Source organism: Hyperolius riggenbachi, chromosome 3 (assembly GCF_040937935.1).
Source record: "Hyperolius riggenbachi isolate aHypRig1 chromosome 3, aHypRig1.pri, whole genome shotgun sequence".
Classification (NCBI taxonomy): domain Eukaryota; kingdom Metazoa; phylum Chordata; class Amphibia; order Anura; family Hyperoliidae; genus Hyperolius; species Hyperolius riggenbachi.
This window is the reverse complement of record NC_090648.1, coordinates 424,268,677-424,296,479: the sequence shown is the minus strand read 5'-3', so window position 1 is coordinate 424,296,479 and position 27,803 is coordinate 424,268,677. Positions and strand designations below refer to the sequence as shown.

Sequence of the window (27,803 nt, the reverse complement as noted above, 5' to 3'; positions counted from 1 at the left end):
TTATTTTCTGGTGAATGACTGTCCCCACATAACGATTATTCTCTGGTGACTGTCCCCACATAACGATTATTCTCTGGTGACTGCTCCCCACATTGCGTTTATTTTCTGGTGAATGCTCCCACATTGCGTTTATTTTCTGGTGAATGCTCCCACATTGCGTTTATTTTCTGGTGAATGCTGCGCACATAACGATTATTTTCTGGTGAATGCTGCGCACATAACAATTTTCTGGTGAATGCTGCGCACATAATTATTATCTGGTGAATGCTGCGCACATAACAATTATTATCTGGTGAATGCTGCGCACATAACAATTATTATCTGGTGAATGCTGCGCACATAACTATTATTTTCTGGTGAATGCTGCGCACATAACAATTTTCTGGTGAATGCTGCGCACATAATTATTTTCTGGTGAATGCTGCGCACATAACGATTTTCTGGTAAATGCTGCGCACATAATAATTATTATCGGGTGAATGCTGCGCACATAACGATTATTTTCCTTCAGACTGGCATCTTGCTACTAATTGCCCTACTTCCTCTGGGTGCTGTGTATGTTTGCAAATTGAACGTGGCAGCCATGCTGCTGGAGAGCGGAATTGATATAGCCATGCCATGCACAGCTATGGGGATTTGGATATGTGTGTGCTTCGGGTGTTGCGAGGGGGGGGGGGGCTGTTGTTGCCGGGAGGGGGGGGGCCCTCATCCAGATTCCGCATCAGGGCCCAGAGGTTTCTAGCTACGCCACTGCTCGCATCTCAAGTTTTTATTTCCTTTTTTATACATCCCTAAATTGTATTTGCTTTTTAGCTATCACTGGGTGACATTGTATACGGTTACTTAACTTATCAACCAGTATTCCCGCATGCTTCTCCAAGTCTGATGTTCCCAGCTGTATGCCATTTATTCTCTATGGTGCTCTGCCGTTGGAACATCCAAGGTGCATAATACAATACAATAACATTTCTATAGCGCTTTTCTCCCATAGGACTCAAAGCGCTTAATAGATGCGTAACATGGAAATTATGCGTACCTCAGAACATTCAGTAAACATGCAAATCTTTTTCATGCCCTTGAAAATCCAAGCATACAATTAGGAACAGATTTAAAAAACAACTATAGTATATTAATTTTACAGAACAATATAAAAAACTTGCAGATAGACTTTTTCATGCTTTCTGCTAGATGCCCGATTGACATGGAACAGAAGGGAGTGAGAAAACTCAGTATGTAAGTATTCTTAAATTAATGAAAAATTAATGGCCAGGGAACTGCTAATTTTTTAGATTCATGCAAATTTGGTTTCATTTTGTAAGCAGCTTGTAATTGGATCAGTTTATTGCAGTTGCAGCCAATCTTGATTGATCCCATTCCAAGCTGGATACATACTGTAATTAAACTTGTAACAAGTTAGGAAAATTAGCATATTGCTGGAAATTTACAGAACTGAGCTGATCCCTGACCGCTTCTCAAAGTAACAGAACTTTTAATCATAAACCCTTCCAGCTCCAAGCAAAGCTTTCAAAAGGAGTCGGGCTCTAACTTCCCCTTTGCCATGGGCTCAAGAGGCTGCTCTTTATCCTGCAACACCAGAAAGACTGGGAATGCATTTAAAATCACAGGATTACAAGACTGGGGAGGTAGAAACATTGCCAAATTTAAGGGAACCTAAAGTAAAAAGGCATATATATTAGTTTATTCATAGTTAGTTATTTGGGTTGAAAAAAGACATACGTCCATTGAGTTCAACCAGAAAACAAAGTACAACACCAGCCTGCTCCCTCACACAGGGGTGAGCCTGGGGTGCCTGGCACCTGGGTGCAAGATTTTCTCTGGCGCCTATGGGAGTGGTTAAATTAACCGCACCCAACCACATAACCACACCCATTTCCTGCCTAATCACACCCACACCTTCCACCTCTTTACGCATGCATGTGATACCCCATTCCTACCCCTCTTCCATGGGGTTGCTCCAGGCTGGCTTTGGCTGCCTGCGAGTCTGCTAGTCTCTGGACTGACTCAGGCTGAGAGGCTCAGCGAGTGCGACGCAGTCACACACTGTGGCCACCCTACTCTCGCTCGCTGTTGTCAGCTTCTCCCCCCGCCAAGCCCAAGCGTGAGGTGGGCTGCCTGTATCTTTCCCGTTGTGCCACGCAGCCTGCCAGTGTTGCCAACCTTTAACGTTATTTTTTACTGACAAATACCTAAAAATTTACTGACAAAAGATTTTTACTGACAAAATTTCCCCACTAAATGCACATAAGAGACAGCGTTTCACCAGTAAATGCACGTAATGACAGACAGCTTTTTCCCAGTAAATGCACATAATAAGAGACAGCTTTTCCCCAGTAAATGCACATAATAAGAGACCGCTTTTCACCAGTAAATGCACGTAATAAGAGACCGCTTTTCACCAGTAAATGCACATAATAAGAAACCGCTTTTCACCAGTAAATGCACATAATAAGAGACCGCTTTTCACCAGTAAATCCACATAATAAGAAACCGCTTTTCACCAGTAAATGCACATAAGAGACATCTTTTCACCAGTAAATGCACATAATGACAAACAGCCAGTGTCCCCAGTATATGTAGCCAGCCTGGACCCCCTTTAGGTAGTGAGTGACAGGGAGCCCCATTTAGGTAGTGAGTGACAGGGAGCCCTTTAGGCAGTGAGTGACAGGGAGCCCTTTAGGCAGTGAGTGACAGGGACCCCTTTAGGTAGTGAGTGACAGGGACCCCTTTAGGCAGTGAGTGACAGGGACCCCTTTAGGCAGTGACAGGGAACCCTTTAGGTAGCGAGTGACAGGGAGCCCTTTAGGCAGTGAGTGACAGGGACCCCTTTAGGCAGTGAGTGACAGGGACCCCTTTAGGCAGTGAATGACAGGGACCCGGTTAGGCAGTGAGTGACAGGAACCCCTTTAGGCAGTGGGTGACAGGGACCCCTTTAGGCAGTGAGTGACAGGGACCCCGTTAGGCAGTGAGTGACAGGGACCCCCTTTAGGCAGTGAGTGACAGGGACCCCCTTTAGGCAGTGAGTGACAGGGACCCCTTTAGGCAGTGAGTGACAGGGACCCCTTTAGGCAGTGAGTGACAGGAACCCCTTTAGGCAGTGAGTGACAGGGGCCCCTTTAGGCAGTGAGTGACAGGGGCCCCTTTAGGCAGTGAGGGACAGGGACCGCTTTAGGTAGCGAGTGACAGGGACCCTGTTTAGGTAGTAAGTGACAGGGACCCCCTTTAGGCAGTGAGTGACAGGGACCCCTTTAGGCAGTGAGTGACAGGGACCCCCCCCCCCCTCTAGCCGCCCCTGCCGCTCCCCCCTTACCTCGCAGCCAGCAGACCTCAAGATCAGCGGCGACTTGACCAGTACGAGCGGGCGCCGGACGCACCCGCTCTATATGCGGAAGTGATGTCACTTCCGCATATCAGTGCGGTGTGCTAGGTCCTAGCGCCCGCACTATTGGTCGCCGCCTGATCGAGGTCTGATGTGGCGGCTAGAGGGAGGGAGGGAGGAGGCGCCGGCTAGAGGGAGGGAGGGGGCGGCGGCTAGAGGGAGGGAGCGGTGGCCAGAGGGGGTGAGCGGCGGCCGGGCGGCACCCCCTCTGGCCCCTCTGGCAATGCACCCGCAGCACCCGCCCAATCTCGGCCCTGCCCTCACATATCCCTGTTGATCCAGAGGAAGATGAAAAACCCTTACCCTTACAAGGCATGTATTTCCTTTTAAACAATACTAGTTGCCTGGCAGTCCTGCTGATCTCTTTGGTTGCAGGAGTGTCTTAATCACACACCTGAAAAAAGCATTCAGCTAATCGGGTCATACTTGGGTCAGAGCATCTGATCTGCTGCATGCTTGTTCAGTATCTATAGCTAAATGTATTAGAGGCAGATGATCAGCAGGGCAGTCTGGCACTTTGCCTTGTTTAAAATGAACTAAATATGTTGTTCTCCATATCCCTCTCACTATGTTTTAAGCTATGGAGATCTAAACTACTGGTATTTTTGTAGTGGGTTAAACAAGAACCAAAAAGAATCTCTATTAAACAAAACTATGCCAAGTACAATTTTGCCTTCCTAAAACAGATTTTATTTTAAAGTGTTAAAGGTCACCTGAAAGGAGATGGATATGGAAGCTGCTATATTTATGTTATATTCCTTTTAAACCATACCAGTTGCCTGGCAGTCCTGCTGATCTCTTTGACTGGTAGTATCTCGATCAGACACCTGAAACAAGCATGCAGATTTCAACTGAAGTCCGACTAGATTAAGTCACACTTTAGTAAGAAACCTCTGATCACTTGTTTGTTCAGGGTCTAAAATCTAAAAGGTCTTAAAGAGACACTGAAGAGGAAAAAAAAATATGATATAATGAATTGGTTGTGTAGTACGGATAATTACTAGAACATTAGTAGCAAAGAAAATATTCTCATATTTTTATTTTCAGTTATATAGTCTTTTTTATAATCTTGCATCATTCTCTAATATTTGCAGTTTACACACTACTCAGCATTCTAAATGTTTTTACAGAGCAGTCTTGTGAACTATTGACCTGTCCTCTGGGGAGAAAAAGAAAATACAGTGACTGACAGTTGAAATAATAAGCTTCAGAATACAGAGCTCTCTGCGACTTTGAAGGTCGTGGAGCTCAATGGCTTTTTTGCATAGATAACAACTGGAGTTTCTCAACTCTTCCTGTACTGGAAACAATATTAGACTCATATCTCCGCTGCTAATGTTTTATTTCTTAGCTGTACTGCACATACAAATCATTATATTATAATCTATTTATTTTTTGCTTCAGTATCTCTTTAAATCCTACTTAATAGCAGCCGTTTAGCAGACATTTCTAGAACCTCACTACAGTTAAGAAAAGTGCAAATCCATCCCTAAACTGCTGCAGATTAAGAAGTGCTTAATAGCACTTCTAAAGATTGTACAGTGCAGATTAGACATGATTTGTGAAGTGCTCCTCCCATCTGCTGAATTACTCAGCCAGAGCCCGCCGGTATCAATACAGCAGATGTATCGGTTACCTCAGTAACAGCAATTTCCCTCACACATTGCAGTGTCTGAGAAACCTTCCTAATGCTGGATCCACACCATACAATTTTTTGGCAAATTTACCTACCAGATCGATTATTTCCAGCATGTCCGATGTGAGAATAGATCAATTTTTTTGAGCGATTTTCTCACCGATTTACGTTAGCTTCCACGGAAATCGGTCAGAAAATCGCTCAAAAAAATCAATCTCACATCGGACATGCTGGAAATAATCGATCTGGCAGGTAAATCTGCCAAAAAATTGTATGGTGTGGATCCAGCATTACTCCACCCATTTTTCAACAGTTATATTCAACACGGTCTATTTATTAATATGTCTAAGACAGTTCTGCATGGATTTCTAAAAACCTACCAATATTTTGTCTCCGACTCTTTTGAGAAATGTCCCCCAGGGACATTTGTTTCAGTCCATGTGATTAAATGAAAAAAAGTCTGCCAGCTTAAAGTGGATCCGAGGTGAACTTTTACTCATTGCATAATTGTGTTCCTTTCCTATTGTTTATAGGGCATTCCTCAAGCCAAATACTTTTTTGTTTTTGTTTTAATACTCTAATTCCCTATAAACTGAAAAAGCCACGCCCACAGGTTTTCAGAGAGCCTTGGCAGTAACAAGGGCTCATGGGAGCTCAGTCTGGGCAGGAGGGAGGGGGAGGTGTTACTAGCCATTGATTTCAGAGGCAGAGGGGAGGAGGGAGGAGGAGAGGGGATTAGGGTGATGGCTCAAGATACAGATAAGCCTGGCTCTATGTAATGTTTACAAACATGGCTGCTGTCATTGTATCACAGGAATACATAATCATATTCTATTAAAACTGTTTGCAGCTAGATTTGCTGTGTAAACCATCTAAAATTTAGATCAGATATATAGACAAGTTACTTGTTATAGTTAGTTTTTCATCTTGGATGCACTTTAAATCGTGTCTTATATCATTCGGGTGGACTAGGCATATGACTTGTGGAGATCTGACCATTTGTATCATGCCTAGAATCTTGACAACTGCTCTCCAACAGCAAGATGATAAAGGGAGGGAAGGGGTTGTATTTGCAAACATGCTTGATGTACCTGGATACATCAAAGGAACAATCTGCAAAGTATTCTTCTGCTTGAAACCCATCTAAATGAACATAAGTTGATGGAATTCAGCCAGTCTTCTGCTTACCGTAATCACCCCATAATAACATATAATGATGTACTTTGTTCAATGGCCATGCTGAGAACTCTTATGTAAGATGGAGTGCTTCCTTTTATCTTGTGCTTAATCATCTCTCCGCAAAGATGCTAATGTGCGTAATCCTACTGATCAAGACAGTTATATTTTTACGTAAATGTATATCTGAGTCATTATTAGTGACTCTGGAACAGGACATACTTGCTCTTATTGTAGATTAAAATCTGATTTATTTCAGTTTCATACTGCATTTTCCTTACGTAGAGTTGGTTGATAAAGAGCTTTATGCAAATAGTATAGAAAGGTTAGCGCACCCAAAACTGACACTGCAATTTTTGAAACAAGTGGAGTTTAATCCGGCGTTTGTCATGGAAGGGAACCAGGCATATACCTTTCCTCAAAATAATGAAGGTTGCTGTAGTGAGGAGTGAAAATGCCGCAATCATTTTCACAAAACTAATGAAAAACATGACTTTGGAGCTAAAATACGGTACCTTCAAAGATCATTTTGTAATATGTTTTAGTCTTCTTCTCCCAGTGCACTCTGGGAGACCACATATTCTTTCTATTCACTTCAGAGCACACTCCAAACGAACATTCTGCAGCGCTGCATCCTGCCACCGGTAAAGATGTCGCCACCTGTGATCAATTTCAGAATGTAAATCAGGTTAAAGAGAACCTGAACTGAAAATAAAAAGTCAAAATAACCATACACAGGTCATACTTACCTCCTGTGTAGTCTACTCCTCTGTCTTCTTCTCCTCTCCTGTGTCCCATTTGTCCACTGTGATCAATGGAATTCTCTGTCCTCCATTTTAAAAATGGCCATTACCCCCTAACAGCTTCCTGGTCAGCACACTGGTAAACTGTAATATCACCCACTTGTGCCATAGGGAAACATGAACATTACCTTGCAGATTCAGTTGTAACTGACAGCTGCTGATATATAACTGACACCAACTGGTATAATCCAGTTCTGACACAATATTGTCAGAACTGGAAGAGATCACTGTAAAAAGAAAATGGTGAGCCTCTGAGAGTAACTGACGGTGAGGTTAGTATGTGTAACGATTGGTGTAGCAACACAGACGTCTGATTATGTGTGATCTGCAGAATCACCGATAATACAGACGCTATACCTGATTATGTGGTGATCTGCAGAATCACCAATAATGCAAGTATAGCTAGCAAGGTGTATAGTGCTTGGTGCAACAGTAACTGAATAGTTTTGCTAGACCTCACCAGAGGAGCTGGTGGGCACTATTGGTACACAGTAACTGAATAGTTTTGCTAAACCTCACCAGAGGAGCTGGTGGGTACTATTAAAGAGCACTTCACCAGTGACAGGGCTCACTGGTGAGTAGAATGGTCAGACAGGCTAGGATCAGCAACAGGCAGGCAGGTACAGTACAAAATCGACAGGCAAGAGAGTAGTGAGATATCAGGCAGAATTCAGCAAGAGTCAGATGGGCAGAAGTACAGAATCAATTAGCAAGAGCAGGGTCAGAGATAGCCGGAGTCATACACAGAATATCAAATATACAATAATACAATAATCTTAGTCTTGTGTGAAATCCCTGGTTTCCTCCCAGATCAAAGCACACCAGATACTATCTAAGGTCTGAGCGCTAGCACATAAGTATTCGCAACAGCAGACAGGTTGCGAGTGAAGACTGAAGGCTTTTGAAGCAGAGGAGACCCCATGGCCGCGCCCACCACCAATCAGCCAATCCTGAGCGCCGTGAGTCTCCTCTGACGTCAGCCGACCAGCTGGTCAGCTGAAGCGCCTCCTCCCCGCATAAAGGTCCTGTCTCCGCGAGCCCGTGCAATACAGCAACCCTATGAGCAATGGACAACCCCGTCCTCAGCGTACTAGACGCCAGAGGAACGGGCGAAGTCCCAGAGCAAGGAAGCGAGGCGGCTGCAGAGACACCCTGTGTGCCCGCAGCCGCTGCTTCCGTGGATGTTACAGTATGTAATATTCATTTGCAGCTACATCATGTGTTTATTTTAAATAATTTTACTCGCTTCAGGTTCCCTTTAAGGAAAGATTTTATGATGGGCAAACACTGACAAAATAATTTAATAAAAAGAAAATAAATATCGTAAAAAATAAACAGTTGTATTTTTTAAGTTCTGCCGGTATTTAGTATAGTTTCTCTGTAAATCACAATTAGAATAGGTCACCATTTCTTCTCTTCTCTGTTGATTTCTCTCCCTGCATATTAAAAAAATATATATAAATACATTTTCTTTTGTCACTCAAAATCATCATTATGATAATGATACGTTTAGTAAAATTGAAATTAACTCAGACTGACCCAGTCTTGGATAACCTGAGCTCTCTCCCATTCTCCATGTTCCTTTTCGTAAGCCCCATCTACACGATGGGACATTGCAGCGATCCGGCTGCTCGATTAGCCGCCGGTTCGCCTCTTCCCCGCCGCGTCCCCGCTCGCCGCGCGTGCGCCGGCGTCAATACCCGCTCGATTCCCGCTCGTCCCCGCGCCGCGCCGCTTATCTTCCGCTCGATTCCCTGCCATTGTCCCCTAGCGGGGAGCGAGCAGGGAATCGGCGGAAGCAAGATCCGTCCTGTCGAATCTTATCAATCGAGCCGCTGATGCGGCTCGATTGATAAGGAGCATCGCGGCCGCATCTACGCGAGTAGATGCGGCTTTACACTCTCCAGTGATTGTCTGTTTATCAATCCTATTAGTGAGCCAACGCAACGCCGCGCAAAAAGCAATGCTAACGCTTTTGCATTTTCGCAAAGATGAGAATGTTGATTAAAGCTGGATTGAGTTCTATCTCAGGCTGTTGCATTTGATGTTGGGTTTAAGACTTTGACCAAAGTTTGAGACCTGGCTCAAGCCCGTAAACAGTAAGGTGTTTCTAAGTAATGCTTCCTGGTCGCCCATGGAGAGTGCCTTAAGTGGCTGCAACTCTGAAGCACGTTTTGTGTCCACACAATATGTCTTATTTGAGGCTAGTAAAATATAGACTATAGTGGATAAGCGCTCAAGAATAGTCTCTACTGTAGTAAAGCTTCAAATCTTGCACTTCATCTTTAAGCAAGCATATGACAGGGCTGCGGTTTCCCGCCCCCAATGTGAAAGGACTCACTGGATTATGCGGCCAGACCGGGCCCAATAGCACGTCAGCGGTATAGGCCACCCCTCAGCCTCACTGGCACCTCCACTGCTGGGCAACTTGCTCCACTGGGCTCCTTCACCACTGCTTTATAATACCACCTCCAGAGAAATAAAAGACGCTTCACATAGCATAAGAGTGCTAGGGATTCTTTCCCATGTTTATTATAAAAGAGTTAAAAAACAGCCAAAGGCTGATATACAAAGAACGGTTTGCGGCTGCCTTGGATAGGGGAATAGTAAACAGCTATATGCTTTAAGTGTACCAGCCACTATATTGTTCCTCCCTGCTTCCAGGCCAGAATAGACACCGCCGCTAGTTCAAAGTGTTCATGCACGCCGACGAATCACCACGTCCGGTCACCAGAGGTGGTATTATAAAGCAGTGGTGAAGGAGCCCAGTGGAGCAAGTTGCCCAGCAGTGGAGGTGCCAGTGAGGCTGAGGGGTGGCCTATACCTCTGACGTGCTATTGGGCCCGGTCTGGCCATAAAATCCAATGAGTCCTTTCACATTGGAGGCGGGAAACCGCAGCCCTGTCATATGCTTGCTTAAAGATGAAGTGCAAGATTTGAAGCTTTACTACAGTAGAGACTATTCTTGAGCGCTTACCCACTATAGTCTATATTTTACTTCTTCACAAAAGCAAGGGAGAGCTCCACCTGATTGGACTGGTGTTGCAGTAATACTGTAAAGGCTTTGGTTACTATTGTGACATGGGTGATATTGTACATCTTGTTTTTATTATTTGAGGCTAGGTTCACATTGGACAATTGCATAACACATGAGTTATAATGAGTGTGAACTGCAATGGAGACTGGCCATAGATTTTAACACAAAGTCTGCATGTAGCGAGTTAGAATAACGTGATACGTTACAATGCAGTACTATGAACAGGCCCATAGAATTGTATGGGCAGTGAGTTGACATGCATCATTGATGAATCATTCTGCAATGCTACTGAGCACTGCGAACTATCCCTAAAGCAGGGGTGTTGCCAGGATCCGAAGAGATCTGGGGCACTTTTGGGCAATCCAGCTGGAAAATGGGTGTGACCATGCACCATATTGTGGGTGTGGTCATGGGTGGAGCCACATTTACATGAACTTAACAGTGGTCTAAGTAGGCCTGCCCAGCAAAATGTTGGCTGTTGCCTACCTCTCTATTAGTAAAAAAAAAATGCAGCATATCACATAAATATGCAGTGTCACTGATACATACTGTAGGCATAAGTAGGCAGAGTTACCTGGCTTCTGTGCTGGCAGTACTGGCTTTCTGTGGGGCGGGCTGGCAGTTCCCTTATAACACTCCCTGACCTTCTAGGGGACCCCCTCCCATGGGCCTCTCATTCATGCACCACAACTCCCAGCATGCCCCCATAGAAGAACCACAGCTTCCTGCATGTCCCATAAAGGCATCACAGTGCCCAGCATGGCACCACAGCATGCAGTATGCCCATAAAGAGGCACCACAGCACCCATCATACCCCCGATTGATGCACCTCAGCTCCCAGCATGCCCGCCATTGAGGCAACACAGCTGACTCTGCCCTGACTCTGCCTGGGGGACATCCGGGGCACCCCAGAAATAGATCCGAGGCACATGCCACTAATCTTTGGGGCTGGCAAGGCCCCACCCTAAAGAATGTCAATGTGAGAAAACATTGTCTCAGGATGTACTGAAGTCAATTATCATGAGAAAACCCATTTTCACAAAATGGACGTGAGAAGTCACACTTTGGCAGAAGCTGTCATCTTCACGAAAATGTTTTGGAAACAGACAGGTAGATGTGGCACACCATACCCAAGAGCGGGTGCAGAGCCTGTAAGTGCCAAGCCAATGCACCAATTCACATAGCAAAGGATGTAAGTCCAGGCTCGCACACCAAGTTCAAAATGCATCAATCTTATTTGTTGCTCCATCAGCACAAAATTGTGACAATTGTTTCGGGGCCAATCAGGTCCCCTTCCTCAGACGTTTTTGTCTGCACTGTCTGAGGAAGGGGACCTGATTGGCCCCGAAAACAATTGTCACAATTTTGTGCTGATGGAGCAATAAATAAGATTGTTGCATTTTGAACTTGGTGTGCGAGCCTGGACTTACAGTGGTGTGAAAAACTATTTCCCCCCCTTCCTGATTTCGTATTCTTTTGCATGTTTGTCACACTTAAATGTTTCTGCTCATCAAAAACCGTTAACTATTAGTCAAAGATAACATGATTGAACACAAAATGCAGTTTTAAATGATGGTTTTTATTATTTAGTGAGAAAAAAAACTCCAAATCTACATGGCCCTGTGTGAAAAAGAAATTGCTCCCTGAACCTAATAACTGGTTGGGCCACCCTTAGCAGCAATAACTGCAATCAAGCATTTGCTATAACTTGCAACGAGTCTTTTACAGCGCTCTGGATGAATTTTGGCCCATTCATCTTTGCAGAATTGTTGTAATTCAGCTTTATTTGAGGGGTTTTTGATGAGCAGAAACATTTAAGTGTGACAAACATGCAAAAGAATAAGAAATCAGGAAGGGAGCAAATAGTTTTTCACACCACTGTACATCCTTTGCCACGAAAATGTTTTAGTAGGGTTTTTTTTTGCAATAATCCAAAATATTTTCAAAAAGTGAAAAGGTAAATTTCAATGCAAAAATGTGAAAAAAAATGAACAATACTTCCTATTCTTATGGCTTAGGAAAAGCTGTACTTATCTAGTACAATTGGATACCTACAAGATAGTACAGTTGTAAGACTTACGATCAATAAATTTTACACAAAAATCGATAAATTTGTTCACAGTGCCAACGTGTGTTGCATTGGTACACAACGCAGCTAAAACGCAATGCCAAGTAGCAAGTAATGTGGTTGTGGTGGCATGCGATGTAACGGAGGCATAACAATCAAAGTTGCATCTGCAATGGCTATAACGTAGTGCGACGCGCACAAAAATTCAAACATGCAAGCGTTACCATAGACTAACATTAAATGCGTCAGCACATTTATTTGCATAAACGCAGATCAGGATCTGCGTTATTTTGACGTGCCTTGTTGACGAGCATCACACCGCATGCCCGGTGAATGTCACATTGACTTTTCATTGCTGTGTGATATTCTGTTAAAAACCTCCGTCATGATGCACCGTAACTGAGCCCTGCGAACGTAGCCTAAAAGCTTACTTGTTTTATGTTGAATAAATGTACCGCTTTAGACTTTTGGAACTGAATATTTTGGATACCTGATCCTCTGGCCTCTTTGTGAGAGATCTGTGGACCCAGCTGGAAGAATTGGCAGCCATTTACCTAAGCCCTTGCTTAGGCCTGGAAGGATTTTAGCTATGTGATTATTGCCCAGTAGGTCAGAGGAGTTAGTGAATGGGCTCAGCATGAGTGGGGTGTGAAGGTGGAGGTGTAGAGCATGCAATATTTAATTAATTTATTCTAGTGATGATTTGAAGTGCAGTTTTCAAACTCTACAAACATGGAGAAATTGTGAAAGGGTTAACAGTGGCTAAGTGGTTTACACTAACTCACCTTATAGCACTAGGACCCCAGCTTCAATAGTGCTATGTGAATTAATAATATTGGGTAAATTTGGTTTTACCTAGAGTAGGAACATATTGCAAAAAGTGTGTCCAGTTGCAGTGAAAGGACACCAACAAAAACACCAAAGACTGCTGGGTGAAGACATCTCACTAGTACTGGAGTTTTTCAAGCCCCTCTACCAACTATTGAGCCAGTGTAGGTGCCTTGGTTGTTCATTATCCATACATAGAATGACTGAATGGTTGGAGCAGAAGATAACACAAGTGGTGACCAGACATAATATGGAAAAATATGCTAAGCATAATACATAATGCAAGAAGGAGAGGAGATTAACACTGGAAGGGGCAGGGCTTAGCACAGGAAAGGATGGACTTAGATCTAAATCAAATACATTTGTGATTTATAGGTTGTTACTGGTATGTGGACAGAATGCATGAGATGGGGCAGAGCAGGGCCGGATTTACCATAAGGCACTGTAGGCACATGCCTACAGGCGCCTGATGATGGAAAGGCAGCTCACTCCCCTCCTTGAGTGCCTCCTTTCTTCCCTGTGCAGAGTCCTATGTGGAGTGTAAATGGGAGGTTACTCACCCAGCTCTTGTCATTCCACTGACTACATCTCACTTTAGCTGGGGGCACCTCTAGCTTCCTAATACCTGGGGGCACCTCTAGCTACTTAGGTAGTCAGATGTACACTCAGTATTAAGGGACACCTGTGGCTACCTACACCGGGCAATGGAAGTCAGTGAAATGTAACAGCTGGGCCAGCCAGCACACTTGTGGAGCGGCTCGGCAGGGGCTTGTAGGTTCATGGAGGGCAAAGTATAGAGTGCCAGAACATCTGTGCCTATAGGCTCCTTGTAACGATTGGTGTCAGCAACACAGATTTTTCTGATTATTGGTGATCTGCAGAATCACCAATAATACTAGTATAGCTAGACACGGGACACCCAATGTGATATAGTGTTTGTTGCAACAGTAATCAGAGAAGTTATCTCCCGAGAAGCGGGAGATACAGACACTACTGCTGCCAATGATTCCCTGAGAAGCAGGGAATCAGACTGTACTGCAGCCAAGAATTCCCTGAGGAGCAGCGAATTCAGATAGCACTGCAGCCAGTGGACACCCGAGGAGCAGGAACCACTGACTGAGCTGCAAGAGAGATAACTGGTGGAATGAGTGTTTATGATTGAACTGCAGCCGAGGATTCCCTGAAGAGCAGGGAATCAGATTGTACTGCAGCCAGTGGACACCTGAGGAGCAGGGACCATTGACTGGGCTGCAAGAGTGGTGATTGGAGTATTGAGAGATTATGATTGGACTGCAGCCAAGGATTCCCTGAGGAGCAGGGAATCAGACTGTACTGCAGCCAAGGATTCCCTGAGGAGCAGGAAATCAGACTGTACTGCAGCCAGTGGACCTCTAAAAGGTAGAGACCACTGACTGTGCTGCAAGATGTTCTCCTGAGGGGCAGGTGACCATAAACCTGTGCTTGCAGCTAATGGACACCTGAAGATCAAGTGTCACAGACAGTATAGTAAGGCTGATCACCTAAGGGTTAGGTGACAGCCAGAAAGGTCAGACAAGCAAGGTCAGTAACCTACGGACAGATAAGGTACAGAGACGGAAGACTGATTCGGTATCCGGGTACAGGCAATGCAACAGTTTATCAGATAGGTAGAGGTACCGAATCAGCAAGCAGGAGAATAGTCAGGAAAGCCAGAGATCATAACAGGTAAACAGTAATATGTGTCAATCCTAATCTAGGTGTGAAGTCCGTGGTTTCAACACCTGGGAACTAGTCTAACACATAAACAGTAGCAATGTAGCAATCTCCTAGTCTTAGGTGTGAAGTCCTTGGTTTCAACACCTGGGAACTAGTCTAACACATAAACAGTAGCAATGTAGCAATCTCCTAGTCTTTAGGTGTGAAGTCCTTGGTTTCAACACCTGGGAACTAGTCTAATGAATGATATTCAAGTCTCACAATACAATAGTGCTATAGGCTATCAACGGAATCTGACTAAGTGTGAATTCCCAGCTCCGCCTGGTTCTAACACACTGTAAGATCTGACTAGGGTCTGAGTGCTCACACGTAAGCATTCGCAACAGCAGACAACTTGCAACTGACAGGCAAGTCCTATATATGCCCAGAGCGCTGCACAGCGCCGCCCCAGTCACTCAGCCAATCCGGAGCATGGCTGGAGTCAGCTGATCGACTTGATCAGCTGACTCCCCTTCTACTAGCATAAAGGTCCTGTCGCCTGGCGCGCGCGTGCGTAGTTCTCAATCTGTGTGCACTAGAAGGACCAGGCGAACCAGCAGCATGTTGCTGCGCGGCAGAAGCCGCCGGCTGGAACGCGGAGATAGCCGCCATGCCGCTTGCCCATGCGGCGGCATCTCCGCTATTCCTTACATTCCAGTGATGTAAATCTGGGCCTGGGGCAGAGTAAAAAAACAATACACATAGTTGTCCAGTCCTATTCTACTTCATTATGTGAACATCACCAGTGTAGGGGGTAAAACACTCAGACAGTCATGGATCCTCTGGGTGTCCGGACGCCCACAAGGCCAACAGCAAAATTAACACCTGGAGCAAGAGATAAAGAATAAACTCACAAAGCTGCTACGCCAACAACCATTTAATGACTAAACCTCAGGAAGGGGCAGGGCTTAGCACAGAAAAAGAGGGGATATAGCCCACGATCAGGTCTTTGAACTTACTTTTATAGCCCATGATTTGTGGGTCATTCTTACGTCTGGTAATCTTTCAAGATACTAGACTTTCTTTTTAACAATTTGTATGCAGAATACAGAATTCCTGGAAGATGAACCAAAGGCAGAATTTTTATTGCGCCCCCGCCCCTCCCCATAGCGCATAAAGCAGTGCTTAGAAGGCATCCCCCCCCCCCAAAAAAAAGACAGGCATGCATGCGCACATACAAAACACAAATCCTGCTTCTATAGCCTATAATGCAATGCCTGGAAATTCCATATTCTTCTTCTGTAACCCATAAATGTCCATAGACCTAACTTCTTTCCCCATATCCCAGAAAGCAATGCACAGTATCCTATGGTCTTACTCCTGTAGCCCAGAATGTATTGACCAGAATCCCCTCCCCCTCCATGCTTTCCCTAAGCAATGCTAAGATCCCCGCTGATTCCCCAGGTCGATGGTTAATGTTACATTGATTCATACAAATGTAATAAGAAAAATTGTAGTTCCATTTTCTAATTTAACATGATTTAAAATGATGTTGCATTCAGATTTCATATCTTTGCATCCTTAAGAGTGAGGTGTTTGGAATACAAATGCCTCACTCTGATGTACAGAATTTCCACAAACTCCCATCTTCCTGCATAAGTAATTTGCAATACATAACAGGAAGCAAAATTCTTAGTATCTCTTGTACGGCCCATTGGATCAGCTTGGAAGGCTCATTCATATAAAGCAGGCATGTCCTAAGTCCAACCTGGGGGACAAATCTATCCTGTCAAGCCATTTCTGGGGGCCCCCAAAGCTGTCTAGAGTTGTTAATTCTGTACGGGCTGTAGCTGCAATGCCGCATGCAGAGACCAGCAGCTGGAACAGGCACTGATTAGAAGCTGCCACTGCGGTAACAGTGGTTATTTCCAGTGAAAATGTTTTGGCAAAATGTCAGAGGCATAGTGTACCTAGCGGCAATCAGCAACAATTGTGTATAATTTTGCTAGCCCCCAACCCCCACCCCCAGCACTCTCAAGAAGTTTGGCCTAAAAAGTTTGGCTACCCGTGATCTAAAAGGAATAAACATGCTTTTCTTCTCTTTATGCTCTGTAAGACATTGTAAGTCGTTACAGCTGAGTGACAGACCCATATAGCTTTAAAATTTTGGAAAAAACTACCATTTTATTTCTGACAGTTAAGATAAAGTAAAATAGTTAAATTATATTAATGTACAGTTCTGAGTTAAAGCGAGCCAGAGGTGGGCTCTTACAATTAAACAAAAAACTAGGCTACCTGATCCCTGGGGGGGGTGAGCGGATCAGGTAGCCTCCAAAACCGCCGCTCCTGTGGGCTGCAATGGCCCACTTTCACAACGCTGGAATGAGAGATTATTTATCTCATTCACAGCATGCAGGGAGGAGGGGGAGTGGCAGGGGGTGCGGCCAGGGAGAGCTCTGGAAACCCTGCAGTAACACCCCTGGCGGGCGTTTTGAACAGGGAATCCCACTCCCACATGTTTACCTCCGAGATAGCGACAAATATTGTTATTAATCTCGAAGGGCTGTAGCGCAGCAGGGGGGGGGGGGGGCAGAGAGCAGCGGTGTGGGAACACAGAGGCATGTCATGAGACAGATAATATGCCTCTGTGTCCCATCTGCCCCCCAAACACCACCCCGGGTTCTCTTTAAAGCGTACTACTGGTTTGTCACCAAATATGGAGTTTCACTTTAAGTTTTATCAGTCAATGCCAATGATTGCAGTGCATGTGATGTAAATTATGGGTATCTTTTCTACAGATGGCCACAAGAACAAAAGAAGAATAAGAACAACTTTTACCTTGGAACAACTGCAGGAGTTGGAGAGAATATTCCATGTCACTCATTATCCTGATGTTCAGATGAGGGACAAGCTGGCTGCAAGGATCAAACTCCCAGAGACTCGGGTGCAGGTATGATACATAGCTATTATCATTACTACTATTATGTTTTTGTTTTTTTGGAAAGTATAATAACTACCTGTATGGGCTACCAACATAGGCTTTTTAGGACAGCCATTGTGTAATAGAGAGAAAAGAAACAGTTTGATAATAATTACAACTGCTCAAAACACATGTAGAAGTGATCATTACCACTAAAGTACCACTGATGAATGTCAACACTGTGTGAGGGCCCACGTAAGCCCCTCTGGACTGGTCCTAGACCCTAGTGTGGTCACACACCCCCATCCACTAAAGCTACTAGTGTTGGTGTTTGAAAATCGTGATCCTGCATTGGTAACCTGAATAATGCCGCACTTCAGCACCTAAGCTAGTGGACAGGGTCACAGGGTTGAGGTCCATGGAAGGAGGACGCTTCGGAGTAATTTGAACCGCACGTGAGTGACCTCCCTGTGACCCTGTCCACTAGCTTAGGTGCTGAAGTGTGGCATTATTCAGGTTACGAATGCAGGATCCCAAATTCAAACACCAACACTCAGGGCCCGTTTCCACTATCGCGAATCCGCATGCGTTGTCTGCATGCGGATTCGCATAGCCAATACAAGTGGATGGACCTGTTTCCACTTGTCAGTAATCCTGTGAATTTTTCTGTGCGGGAGAAATCTGCACGGAAGAGCCCTCAGAATTCGCACCCCGCATGCCGCTATGCGAATCGCCGCAAATGTATTTAATAGGTAAATCGCATGTTAAATCACACAGGCAGTGACATGGTTAAAATCACATCAATACGAACCTATGCGAAATCGCATTCGAAATTACGGTAAAATACGCATGCGGAATCGCACCTACATGCGATTTTGTCAGCGGTGATTCCGCACTGCTCAAGTGGAAACGGGCCCTAATTGCTACATGACTTACATTAATATATATTATAAACCAGAAATTTTAATTAAAACCCACATTCTAACTCAGCATATATATGTATTTATTAGAGCATTGTTTAAATTATGAATGAAAAATGTAGTAAAAAAAAACAACACAAAAAGTTGCAAAAAAAACTAAGGGTGAGGCCCAACTTCATAAATCCTCAGTTACCTCTAGGTGTCTGCTCAATCTCGTTCCCAGCTATTCTAGAGCCATTCAGCCTGATGGGCCTAACCCTAAACAGTAAGCAGAAACGTATGGCTTCATTTGACAGGGCATTCTAGCTACCCCCTTAAATGCTCATGTGACTTAAGGGTGAGTGTTTCAGGCTGACTGGGTGTGAACAGGCAGCTGTGGGTCTCTGAAAATGTATCAAGCGGTGTAGCAGCTTACTTTCCACAAAATAGAAGCTCATTATTTTTTCTTTTAATTTTTTTAATGCATACTTAATTTAAAATAAAGTTCTTTTAAAGTGTAAAAAGGTTTAACAAAGCTGTACCAAAACTGGAGCTCTAACTAAAACGTGTAAAGTTTCTTTAGTCATTTTCTTGATCAAAGGAACATTCCACTCACTAAAAAAATCAAAATCAAAAATATCAATTAAATGCTATTAAAAATGTTTTTTTTCCATCCATTTCAGTCAGCATCCAGCTAAGAATTTCCAGAATTGCATTTATTTGTGCTCTGAAAAAATACACACATTGTAGCTTTAATATAAACAGTTCTATTGTACAGTAAACGCACACATTGTATTTGTCTATCCCTCCTGTTTATTTAAACAGTTCATTTGTTTTGATAATGTATTAGATGTAACAATTAAGTAATGTATACAATCTGCTACAGTCTGCTCCTGGAATGTGTATTTTACACTTGTTTACTAATTAACTCTGCTATTGAATTCCCTGGGAGGAGGAGAAGGGTTTGCTGTCAAAACTTTACAACTCTGTAGTGATATTATCAGATCAGAGATAAATAAACAGTGTTATCTAAGATGTAGGGAGGAAAGTGCAGAGACTTGTATTTACGTCATAGGGGCAGCAAGTGTTTAACAATGTGATAGGCTAAACGTTTTTCTTTATATACATATTGTCATGATCGCTTCTGCAGCATGTACTGCTGGCTGCAGTTGTACTGCAGCTAAGCAGTTCTGATTTATTTACATGCATTCGCTTGCATGGGGGTTGCACTCACACTGAGTGTTGATTCCATTCGCAACCGCTATGCAGTTCATGGCAGCTTGGGATGCTGTTATGAATTCAAACATTGTCTGTTGCTGCTGAGTTGCAGTTACTTTTATGCAGGTTGCATAGTTTTGTCTGCCCTTTCTGGCTGTCAGCTTGTGACTGATTACCATTCACTTGTGTGGAGATTTGCATCTATGCTCTCATTGGATGACCTCAGTATAAAGGGTTTCTTCCTGCAAGCGTGCTCCGCCCGTCATAGTTTCAGTCTTAGCCTGTCTAGCTGTTACTACTGGGCCCTTGTTCCTGTTACCTTGCGTGGATTGCGCTGATTCCTGCGTAGGAGTAGCGAATCCTTCCTAGTCCTGTTCCTGTTACTTTGCGTGGATTGCGCTGATTCCTGCGTAGGAGTAGCGAATCCTTCCTAGTCCTGTTCCTGTTACCTTGCGTGGATTGCACTGATTCCTGCGTAGGAGTAGCGAATCCTTCCTAGTCCTGTTCCTGTTACCTTGTGTGGATTGTGCTGATTCCTGCGTAGGAGTAGCGAATTCTTCCTAGTCCTGTTCCTGTTACCTTGCGTGGATTGCGCTGATTCCTGCGTAGGAGTAGCGAATCCTTCCTAGTCCTGCTCCTGTTACCTTGCGTGGATTGCGCTGATTCCTGCGTAGGAGTAGCGAATCCTTCCTAGTCCTGTTCCTGTTGCCTTGTATGTTGGTCTGTGCGTGGACACTTGCTGTCGCTGGGTCAGTGACTGGATTAGCAAGCGTTCATTCTGTTTGTCTCAAATCCTTGTTTATGTTTAGTCAGATCCGTGGTACATTTGAACTGGCAGGACCCCAGGGATTTTGTACAATAGTTCTGTTATACTGTTTAATATTATCTGTGTTTGACCTATTGCCTGTTTATCTTGCTCTGTCTGTCCTGCCTTGTGGATTACGCCATCTCCGGTGTAGGAGTGGCGAATCCTCAAGTCCTGCTCTTGTGAGGTACGCCAACGCTGCGGTCGCGATTGGCTGCCTCATTTCAGTCCGTCTTGTATCTGTCTGAATGTTTGCTAACGCAAGAGCAGCGCAACATCGCACTGCGCTGCCATTGCGTTTTATCAGAGGCCCAGAGCTGCAGTTGCTCTGGGCAGCCTCTCTAGCCTTTTCCATAATTCAGCTCTCAGCCTTGTTTTGCTGGTTGGTCAGAAAGTATGACCCCCCCAGCGGTACACATATACATGCACAGAAGTAGATACTGCTTGCTTGGCAGTTGGAAACAGCCGTTATTTCCCACAATGTAACGAGGTTCACAGACAAAAAACTGTCAGGGCCATGACCCTGACATCACACTGTGGGAGTGTCTTCACCACAATATTAGCCACATGGACTCCCCCAGATAATCTATTTAAAAAAAGGTAAAATACCTAAATAATTACACTGACCCACAATGGGTATACAGGTCATGCTGCATTCTTGTTTAACTACCTGCGGATCGCCGCAGTATGAATCTACAGCGGGCAGGGGGCGCTGTGGTTCTGACCTGACGTAAACTCTACGTCCCATCAGGGCCGGGACCAGGGCCGGATTTTCAACCAGGCAAATCAAGCAGCTGCTTAGGGCCCCATTCAGGGTCTAAAGGGCCCCATCAGGGTTGCCAACTGTCCATATTTGGAGAGGCAGTCTGTCCAAATGACACTAAATAGTTAGTGTCCACACTGTCTGTCCTTTTGGGACAGGTGTCCACCTAAAAAGGAGCTCATTGCCACGACTGTAGTTTCCCTGCGTAGTCAGGCTTGTCCCCGGGCAGCTGAGCTAAAAAAATTAACAGGCCTCTTTCTGCCCCTCCCGCCCACCAATCAGTAAGTCCCTTTCATTTTGGGGCCTCTCTCTGCCAATGAAAAAGAGAGAGCCAGCATAGTGAGCTGGACACGCCCCCAAATCCCCATCCACCGTGCACAGCAGCTTGCAAGAGAGTGAGTAAGTGCAGGCTGCAGCATGTGTCCAGGAGTCCTCTGTCCTCATAGCTGTTCTCCACCCCAGACAGCAGGTAACCACAGGCACCTAACTCGATCTATAGAAGGGGAAAAACCTGCCTAATCCAACTGGGGGGGGGGCAGCAGGAGAGGTGATTTGGCTGCAGAGCTCAGCACTCCGTTGTAAAGCAGACTAGAGACAAGTGCAGGCTCAGTGACAGGCTGTGTCTGAGAGACCTGTGCTGTGCACTGCAGTGCAGAGCTCTCCAGCCAAATCACCTCTCCTGCTGTCTGTGTCTTGTCCAGCTGGATCAGACAGGTCTGTGTAGAAGCTGAGGTTGGTGTCATTGAGTTCAGTTGCCTGTATCTGATCCTAGGACAGTGTAGTGACCCCCCTTGTACAATCACACTTGGTAACTGTGCAAATAAAAAAAAAATGTTTTTTGCATTGAACCTCCCCATAAGGAAGGTTTGGAACACTGTATGCCATAAGGGATGCCTGGGGGGTAAAGGGAGCGCAATACAGGGAGCGCAATACAGGGGTCACCATCTTGGCCGCACTTCGAAGGGCTGCTTCTGAAGCTTGTTCCTGTACTCATTGGCAATGCATGCCAGGAGCAGCTGGATTATGAATTCTACTGAGGACAGTGAATGACATGACTATGTACTCTGAAATGTGCTGCAGAAGATGTCAGTGCTATATAAATACATAATAATAATATGGTAGGACATTACACTATGGCTATGGCAGGATTAGATTGTGAGCTCCTCTGAGGACAGTCACTGGCATGACTACCGTATGTACTATGTAAAGTGCTGTCGGAGATGTCAGAGCTATATAAATGCATAATAATAATATGGTAGGACATTAGACTATGACTATTGGTAGGATTAGATTGTGAGCTCTTCTGAGGACAGTCAGTGACATGACTATGTACTCTGTAAAGTGGCTGGATAGTGTAATGGTTAAGGGCTCTGCCTCTGACATGGGAGACCAGGGTTCGAATCTCGGCTCTGCCTGTTCAGTAAGCCAGCACCTATTCAGTCGGAGACCTTAGGCAAGTCTCCCTAACACTGCTACTGCCTATAGAGCGCACCCTAGTGGCTGCAGCAATGGCGCTTTGAGTCCGCCAGGAGTAAAGCGCTATATAAGTGTTTGTCTTTAAAGTGATGCAGATGTCAGTGCTATAGCGTCTTGTAGCGCAGGATTCCTGGTTTGAATCCCAGCTAGGGAAACATCTGTAAGCAGTTTATATGTTCTCTCTGTGTCTGCGTGGATTTCCCAGTTTCCTCCCACAACCCAAAAACATACAGATAAGTTAATTGGCTTCCCCATAAATTGGCCCCAGACACTACATGATACATACATAGACATGACTATGGCAGGTATTAGATTGTGAGCTCCTCTGATTAAAAGTTAAGTGACAAGACTATATACTCTGTACAGCGCTGCGGAAGATGTCGGCGCTATATAAATAATAATAATTTTATGCAGGGGTGGGGAGCAGATGGGGCTAAGGGAGGGGGGCCCAAACCTGCTACTTTGCTTAGGGCCCCATTCGGCCTTAATTCGGCTCTGGCTGGGACAACACAGAGGCCGGAGAGGCGGGAGCCTCTGAGCGGCAGGTCATCAGGTCAGACTGGGGCGCTTTCAAAGACATTCCAATCCTCAAACAGTTAAGGAAAAAAAAGTTTTTTTTCCCACTGTCCTGCGAGACACAGCTAAGGGAGGGGAGATAAAAAGCTAGCTCTTTGCACAGTTGTTCTGAAAGAGTGCACCTAATAAGGAGTCATACATAGTTTAGACAGTAAGATTGGTAGACCGTTCCTTGTTTGCTTTTTTAACTCTTCTTAGCTGACTTCTGTCAGTGATGTCATCAAGCTGCTCCCCCAGGAAGCCGCCCAGTCAAGCATGGCTGGCTGATGGAGAATGGAATTCTAATGGGAAAGAAAAACAAAAGTTTGCTTTCTTAAAACAGAAAGAATTTGCGATAATTCAGGTTGGAGTGAGCTTGAGATGTCTCCCAGTGCATCACTGCTGAATATATGCAAATTAACCATTAACGGGGAAAGAGAAAGGTATTTGTGCTGTGTGTGTGTATGTGAGAGAGAAGCCATGCGCCCTTCCTCCATTCTGAACCTGTGCTCTGGAAGTAAGGGAGACTGCAGGCTGTAAAGGCTTCTGTGCTTCTCCCTACTTCACTCCTACCAGTGGCGTACCTACCGTCAAGCGGCAGGGGCGGCCCGCACCGGGTGTCTTGATGCTTAGGGGGTGACACCCGGAGTCCTGTGTTGCCGCCCCTGCCGCTGCAGTCAGTGCACATGTTGTGCAAATTTGGGATTTTACACCCCCCGTGGCCGTCCCCGCTGACAACCTATGTGTCCCCCCCCCCCCCCCCCCGGCCTTCCCCGGTGACAGGCAGGACTCAGGAGCAGCCCAGCTTCAGACCTCCGACCAGCCGGCGACCAGTATGCGGGCGCTAGGACCCAGCGGACACCGCACTGATATGCGGAAGTGACATCACTTCCGCATATACGGCGTGGTGTTCACTGAGTTCGGTGCGCCTGCATACTGGTCGCCGGCTGATACTGAGGTCTGAAGCTGGGCTGCTCCTGCCTGTCTCCGGGGAAGGCTTGTGAGGTGAGGTGAGGGGGGGGGGGGGTAGGTTGTCAGCGGGGACGGCCACGGGGGGTGTAAAATCCCAAATTTGCACAACGTGTAAAGGGCACCTGTCACTATCTAACCTGGGGGGGGATCCCTATTACTATCTAACCACCTAGGGGGTCCCTGTCACTAACTGGGGGTCGCTGTCACTATCTAACCTGGGGCAGTGGGGGGTTCCTGTCACTATCTAACCTGGGGGGTCCCTGTCACTATCTAACCTGGGGGGTCCCTGTCACTATCTAACCTGGGGAGTCCCTGTCACTATCTAACCTGGGGGGTCCCTGTCACTATCTAACCTGGGGGGTCCCTGTCACTATCTAACCTGGGGGGTCCCTGTCACTATCTAACCTGGGGGGTCCCTGTCACTATCTAACCTGGGGGTCGCTGTCACTATCTAACCTGGGGGGGTCCCTGTCACTATCTAACCTGGGGGGGTCCCTGTCACTATCTAACCGGGGGGGGGGGGGGGGGGGTCCCTGTCACTATCTAACCGGGGGTCGCAGTCACTAACTAACCTGGGGGTCACTGTCACTATCTAACCTGGGGGGGTCGCTGTCACTATCTAACCTGGGGGGGTCCCTGTCACTATCTAACCGGGGGTCGCAGTCACTAACTAACCTGGGGGTCGCTGTCACTATCTAACCTGGGGGGTCCCTTTCACTAACCTGGGGGGTCGCTGTCACTATCTAACCTGGGGGGTCGCTGTCACTATCTAACCTGGGGGGTCCCTGTCACTATCTAACCTGGGGGGTCCCTGTCACTATCTAAACGGGGGTCGATGTCACTAACCTGGGGGTCGCTGTCACTAACCTGGGGGTCGCTGTCACTATCTAACCTGGCTGTCACTGCCTAACCTGGGGGGTCCCTGTCACTGCCTAACCTGGGGGGTCCCTGTCACTGCCTAACCTGGGGGGTCCCTGTCACTGCCTAACCTGGGGGGTCCCTGTCACTAACTAACCTGGGGGTCGCTGTCACTATCTAACCTGGGGGGTCCCTGTCACTATCTAACCTGGGGTCGCTGTCACTAACCTGGGGGTCCCTGTCACTATCTAACCGGGGGTTGCTGTCACTATCTAACCTGGGGGTTGCTGTCACTATCTAACCTGGGGGGTCCCTGTCACTATCTAACCGGGGGTCGCTGTCACTAACCTGGGGGTCGCTGTCACTATCTAACCTGGGGGGTCGCTGTCACTATCTAACCTGGGGGGTCCCTGTCACTATCTAACCTGGGGGGTCCCTGTCACTATCTAACCTGGGGGGTCCCTGTCACTATCTAACCTGGGGGGTCCCTGTCACTATCTAACCTGGGGGGGTCCCTGTCACTATCTAACCTGGGGGGGTCCCTGTCACTATCTAACCTGGGGGGGTCCCTGTCACTATCTAACCTGGGGGGGTCGCTGTCACTAACTAACCTGGGGGTCGCTGTCACTATCTAACCTGGGGGTCACTGTCACTATCTAACCTGGGGGGTCGCTGTCACTAACCTAGGGGTCGCTGTCACTATCTAACCTGGGGGATCCCTGTCACTATCTAACCGGGGGTCCCTGTCACTATCTAACCTGGGGGGTCCCTGTCACTATCTAACCTGGGGGGTCGCTGTCACTATCTAACCTGGGGGGTCGCTGTCACTACCTAACCTGGGGTTTCCTGTCACTATCTAACCTGGGGGTCGCTGTCACTATCTAACCTGGGGGTCACTGTCACTATCTAACCTGGGGGTCACTGTCACTATCTAACCTGGGGGTCACTGTCACTATCTAACCTGGGGGTCCCTGTCACTATCTAACCTGGGGGGTCCCTGTCACTATCTAACCTGGGGGGTCCCTGTCACTATCTAACCGGGGTTCGCTGTCGCTGTCTAACCTGGGGGGGGTCGCTGTCTAACCTGGGGGGGGGTCGCTGTCTAACCTGGGGGGGGTCGCTGTCTAACCTGGGGGGTCGCTGTCGCTATCTAAACTGGGGGTCCCTGTCGCTATCTAAACTGGGGGTCCCTGTCACTATCTAGAATTCAAATATACCAGCACTCCAGCTTTCTCAAAGAATCACGCTCTTTTATTGATATTGGTAACCACACACGCCTTGAGAAAGGGGGACCCTGCGAGGCCCCGAAACAATTGTCGGTCATTTCTGTGGATATGTTAGCTCAATAAAAGAGCGTGATTCTTTGAGAAAGCTGGAGTGCTGGTATATTTGAATTCTGGACTTATACTTTGGTGGTTTGCCTATACCACAATACCAAGCACCCTACCTAAGATGGTGTGCCCAGTCACAACTTTTCCTGTTCCTGTCACTATCTAAACTGGGGGTTCATGTCACTACACAAACTGGGGGGCACCAGTCACTAGCTGAACTGGGGGGCACCAGTCACTAGCTAAACTGGGGGGCACCTGTCACTAGCTGAACTGGGGGGCACCTGTCACTACCTAAACTGGGGGGCACCTGTCACTACCTAAACTGGGGGGCACCTGTCACTACCTAAACTGGGGGGTACCTGTCACTACCTAAACTGGGGGGTACCTGTCACTAACTGAACTGGGGGGCTCCAGTCACTAATTGAGCTGGGGGGCTCCTGTAACTACCTAAACTGGGGGGCTCCTGGCACTACCTAAACTGTGGGGCACCTCTCACTACCTAAACTATCTAGGCCAGCCAGCCCAACATAACCACCAGCCAACCAGCCCAGAATCACTGGCAAAAAGGCCACAGCATCACCACCAGTCAGGCCAGCATTTACTTCAACCAGCCAGCCCAGCCACAGCATCACCGCCAGCCAGCCCAGCCACAGCATCACCGCCAGTCAGGCCACAGCATCACTGCCAGGCCTTTCAGCTCACACATCATCGCCAATCCAGACAAAAATAGTATTGCCAGCCAGGCACAGCAGCCAGTAGAGGAGAATTCAGAAGCCAGGTGAGAGGTGTCTACCATATTAATGGGGCATTCTGCCTATTTATTTGAAATGCTGTCTATTTATGTGCCTCATGACTGCTGAATTTGTCTTGTTGGTGGCCTCATGGTTACTGGATTTGTCTTTTTGGGGGCCTCATGATTTGTTGTGGGCCTCAAGATTGCTGAATTTGTCTTGCTGGGGGCCTCATGATTGCTGAATTTGTCTTGTTGGGGGACTCATAATTTATTGGGGGCCTCATGATTGCTGAATTTGACTTGTTGGGGGCCTCAAGATTGCTGAATTTGTCTTGTTGGGGGCCTCATGATTTGTTGGGGGCCTCAAGATTGCTGAATTTGTCTTGTTGGGGGCCTCATGATTGCTAACTGCGAGACTATGGGAAAAGCGGAATCAACCTCATATGAGACAATAGCATTAAAGGAGTTATCCGGGCAGTTTTAATAAAATTAACCGGGGGCTTCCTCCAGCCCCAAGCTCCCAGGACCTCCCTCGCCGCATCTCTGCTCTCAGCCGTTCGCCGGAGCTCCGACCCGGTCCCCGGCGATGATGTCAGAGCGACCTGGAGGTCGCTCTGTACTGCGCCTGCGCGATCGGCGCTGTCAATCACCGCC

At 46.4% G+C, this 27,803-nt stretch overlaps 1 protein-coding gene across 8 annotated transcripts in view; it reads left to right on the top strand.

Moving 5' to 3' along the window:
• LOC137564137 (intestine-specific homeobox-like) overlaps window positions 1–27,803 on the top strand; it is a 974,377-nt gene that overhangs the window by 921,619 nt on the left and 24,955 nt on the right. For all 8 annotated transcript variants that reach the window (XM_068277567.1, XM_068277566.1, XM_068277568.1 and 5 more), the window contains one exon: window positions 17,418–17,569. In XM_068277567.1, coding sequence (XP_068133668.1) covers window positions 17,418–17,569 — 152 coding nt within the window. The remainder of the gene's footprint in view (window positions 1–17,417; window positions 17,570–27,803) is intronic.